This window comes from Pantherophis guttatus, chromosome 1, assembly GCF_059756535.1.
Source record: "Pantherophis guttatus breed Tessera chromosome 1, ASM5975653v1, whole genome shotgun sequence".
NCBI classification, from domain to species: Eukaryota; Metazoa; Chordata; class Lepidosauria; order Squamata; family Colubridae; genus Pantherophis; species Pantherophis guttatus.
The window spans coordinates 4,187,554-4,202,713 of NC_142063.1; the positions used below are offsets into that span (position 1 = coordinate 4,187,554).

The window sequence follows — 15,160 nt, forward strand, 5'->3', positions numbered from 1 at the left end:
GAGAAATTTCCTGACAGTTAGAACAATTAATCAGTGAAACAACTTGCCTCTATAAATTGTGAATGCTCCACCACTCGAAGTTTTTAAGAAGATGTGAGATAACCATTTGTCTGAAGTATTGTAGGGTTTCCTGTCTAAGCAGGGCGTTGGACTAGAAGACCTCCAAGATCCTTTCCAACTCTATTATTCTATTCTAATCCAATAAATCTTCACTCAGTCGGCATAGTTTCTAGCCTGTAACCCCTTCCTCAATGTTTATGCTGTTTCATCTGGATGAAACTGGAACATTCTAATCTATTTAATGCATCTTTATCTGGGAAAGAACCAAGGCTTCTAAACTTCACCAGAACATTGTGAACATCACTAGAAAAATAATTTCTGAGAGGACTCCCTGAACCCAAAACAAAGAGGAGAATCTTCTCCTCTTTCTCTTTCAGATGAACAAGGCATTGAGTTTTTAAGTTGCTGCTGCCCTGAGGGTGAGGATGGATAGATGAGATATATGGGCTTTTATGTTGCAGATTTTTAAAGTTGTGAGTTGCCCAGAGTCACCGTTATGTGAGATGGGCGGCCATATAAATTTGTGTAATAATAAAATAAATAATACCGGTCTAAAAGTGGCATCAGTGATGGCTCACTGTTGAATTCCATCTTTGTAAAGTCGGCAAAGGTTACCAGGGGCAAATTCCCTCCAATAATGAGATCACCAGGCCTGTAATAGTCCTCCAGAATCTTCAAAGGGTTCCTAAGTATACATACACTTTGCATTATCTTATCAGTCGTTGTTGAAGGCTGGAGCCACAGGAGAAGCAACAGGAGAAGCAGCCCATTCATGATCCTCACCTTCCTTCCTGAATCAAAAATCAATGTGTCAGCATTCCGAGTAATGCACCCATTGAAAGGAGAACTCTGAGGCAGGTAGATTCCTCAAAGAACATGTTTATTGGATACATCATATCGGCACAGCCAGTGAAAACCAACTCTGAACATTCCCACGGTTTTCACCTAATTAGAAATAGAATAACAGAGCTGGAAGGGACCTTGGAGGTCTTCTTGTCTAACCTTCTGCCTAAGCAGGAAACCCTACGCCACTTTAGACAAATGGTTATCCAAAATCTTCTTAAACACATCCAGTGTTTTAAAATTAAAAGAGTAAAATTTCCCCCCTCCCAGGTGTCATCAGTCACATTTTCCAATGAATACAGCTGGCAGGCTCCTCTCCTCCTTCATCAGCCACCTATTACGATGACCTTGGTTCCCACAGGAAAAACTTTTTATTTTGACTGTTACAGTAGGTGGGCTAACTACTTCCCCCCTCCCTTTCCCCTCTCAGGCTTCGTGGCAGCTATGAGGCAGCCCAAGATGGCTTCAGCCAGGTCTGTTTCAGAGTTGACATTATGTTCATCAAAAGCTGGATTTAGTCCCCAGGAAATCTCACTCAGACTTGAACACAGCAGTCTATGCAACTTGGGTGGCTTCAAGGCAAATTTATATCAAGAATGCTTCCACTTGCTTGTGTTTGAGTTGTCATCCAAGGGAAAATTGATACCCGTTAAGTTTCACTGTTAGCAAGAAATTACACTTCTGTGGAAGACACGCTGAGGAGACATGTCTAGCCTTCCTTGGGTGAGCCCAGAACTTATTTCTTTCAAGCAGGTTTTATCTTAGAAATTTTTTCTGGGTAGAAATCCACAGGGGATACATTACGAATTACTGTTCTTCTGATAATTGCAAGGCAGACTAACATTCTACCCTCCTTAGCAATAGTGTCTCTTCATATACCAGAAGAGGAAAAACATGTTTGTGTCTTTTATTGATGCAAGGATCAGATGGACTTGAGGGTCAGGATACAGGTGGTATTCGACCTACCTGAAACTGAGTACCTGTACCCAAGATCGAATCTGGCCTGTGCCTTAGTTTGTTCGGACAGAGTTAGAGTCAAGGGGAAAAGTTCCAGAATAACAGAGTTGGAAGGGACCTTTGAGGTCTTCTAATCCACCCCCCTGTTCTGGAAAGAAACCCTATATCATTTCAGACAAATGATACTCTTAAAAACTTCCAGTGTTGGTGCATTGACAACTTCTGGAGGCAAGTTGTTCCATTGGTTAATTGTTCTAAATGTCAGGAATTTTTTTCCTTAATTCTAGGTTGCTTCTCTCCTTGATGATGTTCTGATCCATTACTTCTTTCAGAAAACAATTGAATAGTAGGAAGGAATTCTACAAAACATCGGGAAGCAAATGCTCACATTGAACCTAATCCTTTAAAACGCTAAAATATTTTTTAGAATTCAGTTAAAAGGAAAAAAAGGCATGCTTCTGGCTTTGTATATCAAGCTGGGATGATCATCATGCCTTGAGTGACTGTGTAGACTTTACAGGAATGCAGTTGTCATAGAGCACACATAACACAGAGATGGTTAAAGCAATATGTATAGCGCTGACATTATCATCCCAATCAGAAAATCCACCACTATCAGCCAGTCTCAGCTTGGACACTTAGGGAAGAAAGACCCTTGATTCCCTTAATAGAGAAAAGTTATATTCTTACTAAGGTGAAGTGGTTACAGTCTAAGCAAAGCCAGATCTGAATATTCCCGTGCAATTTTGGCATATTTTCCTTCTCCCAAGTCTTCTCAGGTCCTTCCCACTTTTGATCATCTGGTCAGTGTCCACTAGCATTCAAAACAATTGTTTTGGTAATAATTCTGGTTTGGGCACCTTCTTGGTGGAGGTTTGCATTCTCTTCTCATGAGTATGTCCTTGGATCTCTCAACCGTTGTCTGCGATTGGCGTCTCTGATTCCTGTCATTTCCCCCCTTACGCTCCCTTGTCCTATTCCCACTCGCCCCATTTTTTGGCAAGATGCCGGCAATGGGAAGTGAAGCTGAAGTGACGTGCTGGCAGATCTGACGGTCACATTGATGAGGTAGCACAGCAGCATTGGATGAGTAGTTAAGAATTTAAATTCTACCATAAAAAAATTAAATGAATAGAAGCATGGAATTCTACAAAGCCTCAGGAGACTGTAAAAAAAAGCACATTTGTTCAAAAGCAATGAGATGGGACCAAACCCTTTAAAACACGAAAATAGTAAAATATTTAATTAAAAGTAATAAAATTAGAAAATATCCTGTTTGAAATAATGAACACCAAGCTTTGTTTCTACATAGACCACTGGGTCTCACTGGGGACGACTAGAAGGCAAGAAATGAAAAACACTGCATGATTATTGCTGAAACAGGAATATTTATTTGTTTTTTGTTTATTTATTTATTTATTTATTTATTTATTTATTTATTCATTCAATTTACACATCTACCCAACTCAACCAATTCACTCCTATTAGGAGCAGTTATAGCACTTGAGTAAGGCCTTATTAAACGGATCTGTTTCTTCTTCTCTGTCATGTTTTAGAAATATCATCAGATACTAAACATGCCTCAAAGATAAATATGTTTCCCATCCCTTCATGAATTAGACATTTTTGTTCCTTATTATATTTTCTTTACAATTCAGATGGGGCCTCAGTAGAATAATGTAGAATTTGGGGAAAAAGATACAAGCCAAGAGACCAGCTCCAGAGGCCAAAATGGAGAAGATCTCCACAGCCACCATGGACTTCCCTTTGGTGCTCAGGTAGGTGGGGAGGAAGGAGATCCAAACACTGCAAAAGACCAGCATGCTGAAAGTAATGAACTTGGCTTCATTGAAACTATCAGGCAATTTCCTAGCCAAAAAGGCCATGATAAAACTCACGATGGCCAGAAAACCCAGGTAGGCCAGGACAGTGTAAAACATGGAAGCTGAGCCTTCATTACATTCCAAGATTGTCTCTCCTATCAAGGTGTGGAAATCCAAGTAAGGAAACGGGGGAGAGGTTATCAACCAGATGGCACAAAGAACTACTTGGACAAGAGGACAGGATACAACAATGCAATTGGTCAGTGATTTTCCTAAGAATTTCCTTGTCTTGTTCCCCGGTTTGGTAGCCATGAAAGCCAGAACCACCATGACAGTTTTTGCCAAGACAGAGGAAACTGCAAGAGAAAAGAGAATGGCAAAGGCAGTTTGTCGGAAGAGACAGGTGAGCTTCCTCGGTTGACCAATGAAAAGGAAGGAGCAGAGGAAGCAGAGCAGGAGGGAGACCAGGAGGAGGTAGGTGAGATCTCGGTTGTTGGCCTTGACGATCGGTGTGTCACGATGCTTATGGAAAATTGCTAGGACTGCCAATGCGATCAAAGAGAGAGAAAGAGTAAGAGATGCTAAAGTGTATCCCAGGATATCTTCATAGGAAAGGAAGTGGATCTTCTTGGCAATGCAGTGGTCCTTGTCCTTGTTGGGATATTGGTCTTCTGGACAAAGGTCACAGTGAACTGCATCTGAAAACAAGAATCTTTGTCTTAAGTATTTCGGAAGCACCAACAGTTAGCATTATCTCCAATCCAGCCTATGAACTCATGTGTGACTCTTTTCTGTTAGGTCCAATTCAAGAAGAATGTAAAGAAAGAATCCCATAGACAATTTAGGATGCCTTTAACAGCAAATTGTCCTTGATTCCAAATGCCTGAGAATTAAATGCCTAGAGATTAGATGGCCTTCTCCTGTCACTGGGCATTTATATTATTATTTTGGCATTCTTTGTGAGTGAAAAATTGGCACTTCATTTTTTCCCCCTCTTTATATTTAAAGCCTAAGAAGATTGACTGATCTATCAGTCAGGAATCCTGCTATTTGCTGTTTTATCTCAGGGGTGAAATCCAGCAGGTTCTTACAGGTTCTGGAGAACCAGTAGCGGAAATTTTGAGTAGTTCAGAGATCTGGCAAATACCACCTCTGCCCGGCACCAGAGTATGTTGGGAATGGAGATTTTGCAATATCCTTCCTCTGGAGTGGGGTGGGAATGGAGATATTCCCCTGCCACCACACCCACAGAACCAGTGGTAAAAAAATTTGGATTTCCCCACTGCATTATCTGTTGGTGTGTCATAAGACCAGAAGGTGACACACACACACGGAAATGCACAAGTGCACACACACGGAGATGTTGAACAGAGTGGGTGAGGAAATGACTCATTTTTTCCCATCAGACTTTTCTTTTTCAGGGAGGGGCTAACAGACATTGGTAGATGGATCCTTTTTCCTGACAGGCTACAAGTTTCCAGGGATATTGAGGGTCCTGATAGAAGCAGCACTATAAGGAATATCAGTTTTGAAAACCTGGACACACTGTGCCATTCATTCCGAAAAAGTATTAGTAGTTGGTTTTCCCATTGTTATGGAACAGGATGTATGGAAAGGACAGCCATTTTTTTTACAAATTGCTGCTTTGAATCCACCCTGGGTGAGGAGAGCAGTCCTGCCAGGGTGGGAAGTCAGACTGTGCAGGCAGGACAATTGAAATCTGTATTCTGAAATGGGCCAAACCTAGCACTCCCTGACTCTGTGGTTACTTCCCCAAACCCCCATAACTTTAACCTTAGACTGTCTACTGTTGACCTCTCCCCATTCCTAAGAGGTCTATAAGGGGCGTGCATAAGAGGACCAATGGGCCTGTCCTACTGTCCCCATTTATTTGTATCCTTATCCTCTATTTATAATCATGTTTATACTTATATCTGTTATCTTATACGTGTTTGCCAAATAAATAAATGACCAGAAAGCTCTTAATATTTTGATCTACTGAACGTCTTCCTTGATCCATTCGAAGGGTCCTCTACCTGTCTGATTAGAAATTACATTTTATTCTTTATACTGTTTCCAGAAATCACCCAAAATTTCTTAGTGTATTGATCCAACGAATGGCTTCCTTGATCCTGAAAGTTCTACCTTTCCAGTATACTCTACCTGTCTGATTAGAAATGGCCCCTTCTGGACAAGGGGCACATTGGTAGTAGCAAATCTGCTCGCCCTCTGGGACATGTCTCCTCTCTCCTGCCTGGCACCTCTTCAGGCCACACCTGGCAAAGGGCACCTTCTAAAAGAGGAAAGAAAGACTGGAGATAGTGTTATTTGGACAGGGTTCTGGGTAAGATTAGTGCCGCCACGTGTTTATTGGACCCGTGTCCCTCCTGGTTGGTACTGGCCTCCCGGGAGGTTACACGAGGCTGGCTCCAGGGGATTATAGGTGCTTCTCTGGGTGAGGGTGCCTTTCCTGCTGCCTTGAAAGAGGTGGTAGTGAGGCCCCTCCTCAAGAAGCCTTCCCTGGACCCGGCTGAATTAGCCAACTATCGTCCAGTCTCCAACCTTCGTTTTGTGGCGAAGGTTGTTGAGAGCGTGGTGGCACGACAACTTCCCCGGCACCTGGATGAAGCTATCTATCTAGACCCGTACCAGTCGGGCTTCAGGCAGGGGTACAGCACAGAAACGGCATTGGTCGTGTTGGTGGATGATCTCTGGAGGGCTCGGGACAGGGGTTGTTCCTCTGTCCTAGTCCTATTAGATCTCTCAGCGGCTTTTGATACCATCGACCATGGTATCATGCTGCAGCAGTTGAGGGGGTTAGGAATAGGGGGCACCGTTTTGCGGTGGTTCTCCTCCTTCCTCTCCGACCGCTCGCAGTTCGTGTTGGCAGGGGGGCAGAGGTCGACCTCGAGGCGTCTCGCATGGGGAGTGCCACAAGGGTCGGTCCTCTCGCCCCTCCTGTTCAACATTTATGTGAAGCCGCTGGGTGAGATCATCCGTGGTTTTGGGGTGAAGTGCCATCTGTACGCTGATGATACTCAGCTGTACATCTCCACCCCAGACCACCCCCAACGATGCCCTTGATGTGATGTCCCGCTGCCTGGAGGCCGTGCTGGTCTGGATGGGGAGGAACAGGCTCAGACTCAACCCCTCCAAGACCGAGTGGCTGTGGCTTCCGGCGCCCCGATATAGTCAGCAGGTGCCATCGCTGACTATTGGGGGTGAATCTTTGCCCCCCACGGAGAGGGCTCGCAATCTGGGTGTCCTCCTGGACGCGTGGCTGTCTTTAGAAGAGCATATGATGGCCGTGGCCAGGGGGGCCTTTTATCAGGTTCGCCTGATTCGCCAGTTGCAGCCCTTTCTGGATCGGGACGCCCTGCGCACGGTCACTCATACCCTTGTTACTTCCCGGTTGGACTATTGTAATGCTCTCTACATGGGGCTCCCCTTGAAGAGCACTCGGAGGCTCCAACTGGTCCAGAATGCAGCCACGCGGGTGGTTATGGGCGCAACCCGTTGTGCCCATGTGACACCCCTCCTGCGCGAGCTGCACTGGCTCCCGGTGGTCTTCCGGGTGCGATTCAAGGTGTTGGTTACCATCTTTAAAGCGCTCCATGGCATAGGACCCGGGTACCTCCGAGACCGTCTTCTGCCACCAATAGCCTCCCACCGACCAGTTCGTTCCCACAGAGAGGGTCTCCTCAGGGTGCCATCAGCCAAGTTATGTCGGCTGGCGACGAACAGGGGGAGGGCCTTCTCTGTGGGAGCCCCAGCCCTGTGGAATGAACTGCCCCCGGAAATTCGTAAGATCTCTGACCTCCGGGTGTTTCGCTGCGCATTGAAGACCCTGTTGTTCCGCCAGGCCGGACTATCAACACAATAGTTTTAAATTGGGGTATTTAAATTTATAGGGGTTTTAAATTTGAGCCACTTATTTAATTATTTTAAATTTTATATCATTGTTTTGTCTGTGTTTTTAAATAGGCTGTACACCGCCCTGAGTCCTTCGGGGGAAGGGCGGTATAGAAATAAAATTATTATTATTATTATTATTATTATTATTATTATTATTATTATTATTATTATTATTATTATTATTATTATTATTATTATTATTATTATTATTATTATTTGATCACCTGATTGTAGGGACTCTCCAATGGCCATGATTTTGAGGACCAGACATAAGTAGCATCCATTTAGTGCTGTCATGACTTCAAATGGTCACTAGAGAAATGGTTGATAAATGCAATTATGTTCTTGATTTCTGCCTTTGAGTTACAATCACTCAATCAGAATCAGAACAGAGCTGGAAGAAACCTTGGAGGTCTTCTAGTCCGACTCCCTGCTCAAGCAGGAGACACTATACCATTTCGGACAAGTGACTGTCCAGTCTCTTCTTAAAAACCTCCAGTGATGAAGCACCTACAACATCTGAAGGCAAGCTGTTCCACTGGTTAATTGTCCTCACTGTTAGGAAGTTTCTCCTTAATTCTAGGTTGCTTCTCTCCTTGATTAGTTTCCATCCACTGTTTCTTGTCCTGGTGTTTTGGAAAATAAGTTGAACCCTCCTCTTTTTGGCAGCCTCTCAAATACTGGAAGACTGCTATCATGGCATCCCTGGTCCTTCTTTTCTCTAGACTAGCCATACCCAAGTCTTGCATCTGGTCTTCACATGTTTTATCCCCCAGGCCTTAAATGTCTTAGTTGCTCTTCCCTGCACTTTTTCCAAAAATCTTTTTTGAAATGTGATGACCAAAACTGGATGCAGTATTGTAGGTTTAGCCTTACCAGGACTTTGTAAAGCGGTGTTAATACTTTACATGATTTTGATTCTATGCCTCTACTTATACAACCAAGGATTGTATATTCAAACATGAATCTGATTCATAAAAAGCAGATCCTTCACCACACAACTTTTATCCTTTGTGAGTCAATCTACTTTCCAGAGAAGGACATTCTTCATCTCCATTAGAGAATGAATCTTTCCCTAAATTCAGAACATCTCCTTCCAGCCTACCTTTGTGGCCCAGATAATTGCATCCAGGTCGATGGTGAAATCCTTGTCTGGGGGAGCTCGGGGGTCTATTTGCCCAACTTTCACTGGGACAAAAGTCAGATTGGGGAAAAAAATCCAGTTGACAAGATCATATTGAGGTGATGCCAATCCATCTTCTGAGAAGAAGACTTCATCTCCAGCAATGCTGTTGAAGTGGACATTTTTCAAATAGGGAAGAAGCTGACAAAAAAAAAAAGATACTAAGGAACTGGGATACTTAAAAATGACAAGCCATGGCTTCTATCATTCTATGATAACTAACATTTTAGGATATAATTGGAAGCCTGTAAAGCTAAACCTGTTAGCGTGTTGGATATTTGAGTAATGAGAAGCAGTATCAAATCACAGGAATGTATCATGGAGATTCACAAAGGCTTCTTTTCACACAACAATCTTAGGAGTACAATAAATCTTATAGTAAACAATTGGTCTGTGTTCACACAAGATGCTAAGCGACAGAAAAATAAAGGAAGAAAAATCCATCCCAATTTCAATCCGGGAGGAAAATGCTGGAAATAAAATGGAGGCTGGCTACAAGGTTTATTTGGTTTTCTAGAAACTTCAGTCACAGCAGCATGTTTCTGGGGTGGCTGACCAATTGGCTGAGTGAGTGGATGGATTTTTATAGGGTTCTGGGATTTGGTGATTGAGATGCTCCAGGGGTGTTGTGCAATGTAGTGAGCCTTGTGTCTTTTGCTATTCTAATGGTGGTGGGTAAATCCTTATATGTCCTAAAGGTCACGTCCTTTATTTGAGTGGGGGAATGTAAATTCTTAATCCCATCAGCTTCAGCCTTCTATGGGAGCTGTGGCTAAGGCTTTTGTTTATGAATAGATTGACCCAGACTTTCTTAATAGGTACAAAATATCCATCTCTAAAGAAGTAAGCTTGAGGCTATGGCAGGAAGACTGGGGCTGCTTTTTGCCTTTGTTAGGATTTTTTTCTCCATTTCTCCTTTGGGGAAATATAATATTCTGCCTCTTTTAATATTCCCCAAAATATTTCATTCTCTAGGAAGGGGAGGCTTCCCACAGAAGCTAAACTGAATTGTCTTTTTACAGGCTGGATTCAGACTATCTTCAAAATGAAACTTAGGTGACTCTGCAGATGTGGCCAGTGGGACTTCTGCTGATACTTTGAAGCATCTTGTACAAAGGAACTCAGATTATCATCTTGCGTTGGCTGACATCTCTTTCTTGGAATGGGAAACTCAGGGAACTTTTCAGATCTTTATAGGAAAACACTTTCTCTAGGGATCTCATAGAAAACTGGCTTAGTTTACTTCTCCCTCCTACTTCTTCATCAAAACATTATACGTAATTCATTTTACCATATTGTAAATAATTTTTATTTGGTTTTGAAAAATAGTTAGATGGGTAGCCTGGAAATTGTCTATGGAGATTCTCAGTCATCTGGGTTGTCCCAAAGGTGCCTTTTCAGAAGGAAACTGGACTTTTTTCTTTGAAGATGTTTCTCTTCTCATCCAAGAAACCTCTTCAGCTCTGACTGGATGGTGGGGAATGGAAGGATTTATACTCAATTCCGACAAAGCTGCTCATTTGCATCCTTTTAGAGAGTAGTTGAGGGCACTTGGAGGTTAATTGCAGAGCAGAAAACATCCTTCAGCCAAAAAGGCTTCACACCCATTTTTACTACTCAAGTGACCCCGAGGACACAGATAAGCCTCCAAGTGGCCTCAACATTCTCTGTACAATAATGCAAATGAACAGCTGTCTGCAAGGAATATAAGCATAGAAATATTTACTAAGTCGATCAAGAAACATCCATGGGAACTTTCTTCTCTAAAGATCTTTCAAATAGATGAAAAGTCCATCTTTATTTATTGATTAACCCTTGGGCCATATCAAAGTATGACGCTTCAGAAACAATTATTACAAAAGTTTGGTAGAAACCATTTAAATTGGAATTGGAATAGGAATACAACATGATTTAAAATGAAATTAGAGTAAAATAAGATCTAGAAATAAATCAGAATAAAATACAATAATTTGAGATATAAATTAAATATAATTAAAATTATATTACAATGTCACCCCTGCATCTACCCAATCAGTCTTAAAACCACTTTTAGAATTACATTATTAAGTCAAATGATCTTTCCTGCAATCTACCACATTCTGCTGCACCAACTTAGTCCTTTTTTCCATCAATTTTACAGCAAATTTGGCAATCCATTTCACCAGCTGCAAATTAGAACCTAACAAACTATGTTGCAAGAAGCGCTCTTTAGACTTAGGGGTGCTGGCGTAGAAGATCATGCCCATCTGATGCTCCCTCGAATCTGAGTACAGGGGGCAGTCAAAAATTACATGGGACATTGTTTCAACTTCCCCCTTCCCACATAAAGAGACTCTTTCACTTACAGGGATACCCTTATACCTACCCCAAAGCATGTTTGCTTCAAGTTGGTCTAGTCTCAATTTGGTAAAATATCTCCTTATAACTGGAAACAAAGGCACAGTTAAATATTTTTCTATTTTAAAAATTTCTTTATTGGCCGATAACCAGGGGCAGGATGAAAAGTCACTGAGGTTACCTGCCATGGTTGCACACTTGAGATCCTCTTTCCAAGCCTCCTCATGGCTGGTCGTGATCCTGAGCCAAGCATGGTATCTAATGCATGTGCCACAGCATAAACAGCATGGTAGATATTGTAGCTCTTACCCATCATGCTCACTTCAAATGTGTAAGATGGCAGAGTCTGTAAATTCTCCTTTCCCGTACAGGGTTTTTTCCACTTTTGAGGGATCTCTCCTGGTTTGTGGATCTTGCAGCCAAAGAACCTTTCCCACCATGGAGGGAGAAAGACATCTCCTTGGGGGTTCAAGGGGTCTAAAGACAGAAGAAAGTGCCTGAATTCTGGGACATCGTGGCTATGTTCCCTGAAATGCAAAGCACCATGGAAATACATTATGATTTGAAATAATTCCTTAGGTTCCATTGTACTAACATCCCAATGAGAAGTCAGGATCCAAACTTTTCCAAATGGCATCTTAGTCTTATGTTTATAAAAAGCCAGAGCCATATATAGAGTTGCAATTTTACTGGCTTCTCCAAACAAAACAATCACTTCAATTTTAAATGTTTGGAAAATTAACATTAATTTGAGTATCGTATTAATATCCATATATAACATTTTAGTGAAGGCTGGGCAGATCTCCTTCTCCTTGAGCATTGGCATCAGAGTTGAGATGAAACGTTCTCCACTGTCATCTTCAGGGGCCAGAAGACCAACCCAGTTCCACTGGAAATACAGGAGCAGCTGGACTAAACCCACATATTGAGGAAATTCCTTGGGATTAATCCGGAAGAAGGAAGGATAATTCTTTCTGTCTCCTGGAGTGATTTTGAAGAAATCAAAACCAAACTGCAGAAAGGGAGAATCTTGTTTTAGAAAGGAGTTTTTGAAGGCAAGTTCAAAGGTTATGCTGATGTAAAGGGTCACCATCCTGTGGTTTTTGGCTCCATCAGTCAAGCTGTTTGACTTTGGTTGGAGTGAGAGTTCTCCAGTTCCGTTATAGTACAAAATGTCTTCAAGGAAAAACAAAGGAAGTCCAGTTGCTTCTTGAAAAAAGCATCTCTGGGACACCTATGACATAGTTTGCCTGCTTCTGGCATGTGAGAAGCCAAGAGAAAAAGCCATCAACCTGATTCACAGTAAAGAGTGGCTACATTTACAAAGACTCAGTTATGAAGGGAATCATGGAGTGAATCATTTATTTATTTATTTATTTTATTCAATTTATATCCCGCCCTTCTCCTAGTGGACTCAGGGCGGTGCACAGCCAGAACTAAAACACATACCAATACAAAATTTTAAATTTTAAAAGAATTATATAACTGTGGCCCAAAATTTAAAACATTGAAACTAAAACCCATTTGACAATTTAAAAAGCTAAAAAGACCTTATTGTTGACCTCTTTGTGATGGGGGTAAAAAATAACCTTCACTTCCAAAAATAACATTGACTTCGTCTTTGGATTCTGAGTGCGCTTCTGTTCTGTATCTGCTCCCTACTGATATCCTTTGGAACCCCCTTACCTGTGGGACCTTGAAGATGCTGAAGATGGAGGCCATCTGCTTTGAGGATTTGGTGTTGAGATCTCCGATGACAGAGAGAAGAGGATCCAGCTTGTCACATTTGTAATCTGGAACCATTCGGCCTCGTGTAGACAGCAGAGAGAGGCTGTTCCAGGAAATCCTCCTAAAAACATGTCTATTGTCATAGATATGGAAACCAAGTGTGATGTTGGGGAGGATGGCCAAATCCTTGTTGATCTTTGTTACTGCATGTACCAAGGCAAGAAAGAGCTGGTAGTTCTTGGAGACAATACTATAATGATAAAACACTTTGGAATATTACAGTGAAATTTGTGTGTTGTGATGTACTTTTCCTTCTCTCTGTGTGTGTGTGTTGTGTATTTTCTCCTAGACTTTGGGATAGGGGAATCCATTTCCTGTGATCCTTTGGTCAAAAATTGTGGTTAAAATATTATATAGATGGTACTCTCCTAACAACATGGTAAGTGCAAATAAGGGCTGAAATTACTAAAGGACATTTAAAAAGAGCATTAATGATTCCAAAAGTAGGTTTGCCTTTTTTTAAAAAAAAAATACAGAATAATAGACTTGGGACATCGGAGGTCTTCTAGTCCATCCCCCTGCTCGAGCTGGAGACCCTACACCATTCCAGACAAATGGTTGTCCAGTCTCTTTTTGAAAACCTTCAGTGATGGTACAACAAGAGCTTCTGAAGGCAACCTATTCCATTGGTTAATTCCTCTCAGCATTAGGAAATTTCTTCTTAATTCTAGGTTTCCCTTCTCCTTGGTTAGTTTCCAATTATTGTTTCTTGTCTTGCTTTTGGTGCTTTGGAAAATAGTTTGATCCCCTCTTCTTTGTAGGAGCCCCTCAAATATTAGAACAGTGCTAAATCTGTTCTCCAAAGACACCTCCATTCTGTAAAAGGACTAGCCTTTTCTTTGAGTTTTCCACCATGACCTTCTGTCCAAATTAAAATTATAATGAAAAGAAGGACTAGGGGTGAGATGATAGCAGTGTTCCAAGATCTCAAGCTATTCTCCAAAGCATCTGAAGGCAGGACAAGAAGCAATGGGTGGAAACTAATCAAGGAGAGAAGCAACTTACAACTAAGGAGAAATTTCCTGACAGTTAGAACAATTAATCAGCGGAACAACTTGCCTCCAGAATTTGTAAATGCTCCAACACTGGAAGTTTTTAAGAAGATGTGGGATAACCATTTGTCTGAATTATTGTAGGGTTTCCTGTCTAAGCAGGGCATTGGACTAGAAGACCTCAAAGGTCCCTTCCAACTCTCTTATTCTATTCTAATCTATAAGTTTTCACTCAGTTGGCATAGTTTCTAGCCTGTAACCCCTTCCTCAATGTTTATGCTGTTTCATCTGGATGAAACTGGAACATTCTAATATATTTAATGAATCTTTATCTGGGAAAGGACCAAGGCTTCGAAACTTCACCAGGACATTGTGAACATCACTAGAAGAATAATTTCTGAAAGGACTCCCTGAACCCAAAACAAAGAGGACAATCTTCTCCTCTTTCCCTTTCAGATGAAACAAGGTGTTGAGTTGTTAAGTTGCTGCTGCCCTGGGGGTGAGGATGGATAGATGAGATATATGGGCTTTTATGTTGCAGATTTCTAAAGTTATGAGCTGCCCGGAGTCACCGTTATGTGAGATGGGCGGCCATATAAATTTGTGTAATAAATAAAATAAATAATACCGTTTTGAAAGTGGCATCAGTGATGGCTCAATGTAGAATTCCATCTTTCTAAAGTTGGAAAGGGTTACCATGGGCAAATTCCCCCCAATAATAAGATCACCAGGCCTGTAATAGTCCTCCAGAATCTTCAAAGGGTTCCTAAGTATACATACACTTTGCATTATCTTATCAGTCGTTGTTGAAGGCTGGAGCCACAGGAGAAGCAACAGGAGAAGCAGCCCATTCATGATCCTCACCTTCCTTCCTGAATCAAAAATCAATGTGTCAGCATTCCAAGTAACGCACCCATTGAAAGGAGAACTCTGTGGCAGGTAGATTCCTCAAAGAACATGTTTATTGGATACATCATATCGGCACAGCTGGTGAAAACCAACTCTGAACATTCCCACGGTTTTCACCTAATTAGAAATAGAATAACAGAACTGGAAGGTACCTTGGAGGTCTTCTAGTCCAACCCCCTGCCTAGGCAGGAAACCCTACACCACTTCAGACAAATGGTTATCCAACATCTTCTTAAAAACATCCAGTGTTTTAAAATTAAAAGAGTAAAATTTCCCCCCTCCCAGGTGTCACCAGTCACATTTTCCAATGAATACAGCTGGCAGGCTCCTCTCCTCCTTCATCAGCCACCTAT

General features: G+C 41.8%; 1 protein-coding gene across 1 annotated transcript; it reads right to left on the reverse strand.

Annotated features, from left to right (window-relative positions):
- Positions 1-3,476: 3,476 nt before the first annotated feature.
- On the reverse strand, positions 3,477-12,211 carry LOC132712110 (vomeronasal type-2 receptor 26-like). Its single transcript, XM_087883572.1, has 4 exons — positions 11,300-12,211; positions 8,704-8,922; positions 5,847-5,976; positions 3,477-4,381 (listed from the first exon to the last, which is right to left on the reverse strand). Exons 1-4 carry the CDS (start codon positions 12,209-12,211, stop codon positions 3,477-3,479), a joined length of 2,166 nt encoding a protein of 721 aa, XP_087739698.1.
- Positions 12,212-15,160: the final 2,949 nt, after the last annotated feature.

Excerpts from the sequence above, each read along its gene's own strand:
- LOC132712110 (XM_087883572.1), bottom strand. The coding sequence starts at position 12,211 with ATGGTGACCCTTTACATCAGCATAACCTTTGAACTTGCCTTCAAAAAC. Across the intron at positions 8,923-11,299 it reads CAAGTGTGCAACCATGGCAG|CTTCTTCCCTATTTGAAAAA; the intron begins GTAACCTCAGTG and ends TTTTTTTGTCAG. Across the intron at positions 4,382-5,846 it reads GGCCATTTCTAATCAGACAG|ATGCAGTTCACTGTGACCTT; the intron begins GTAGAGTATACT and ends TCTTGTTTTCAG.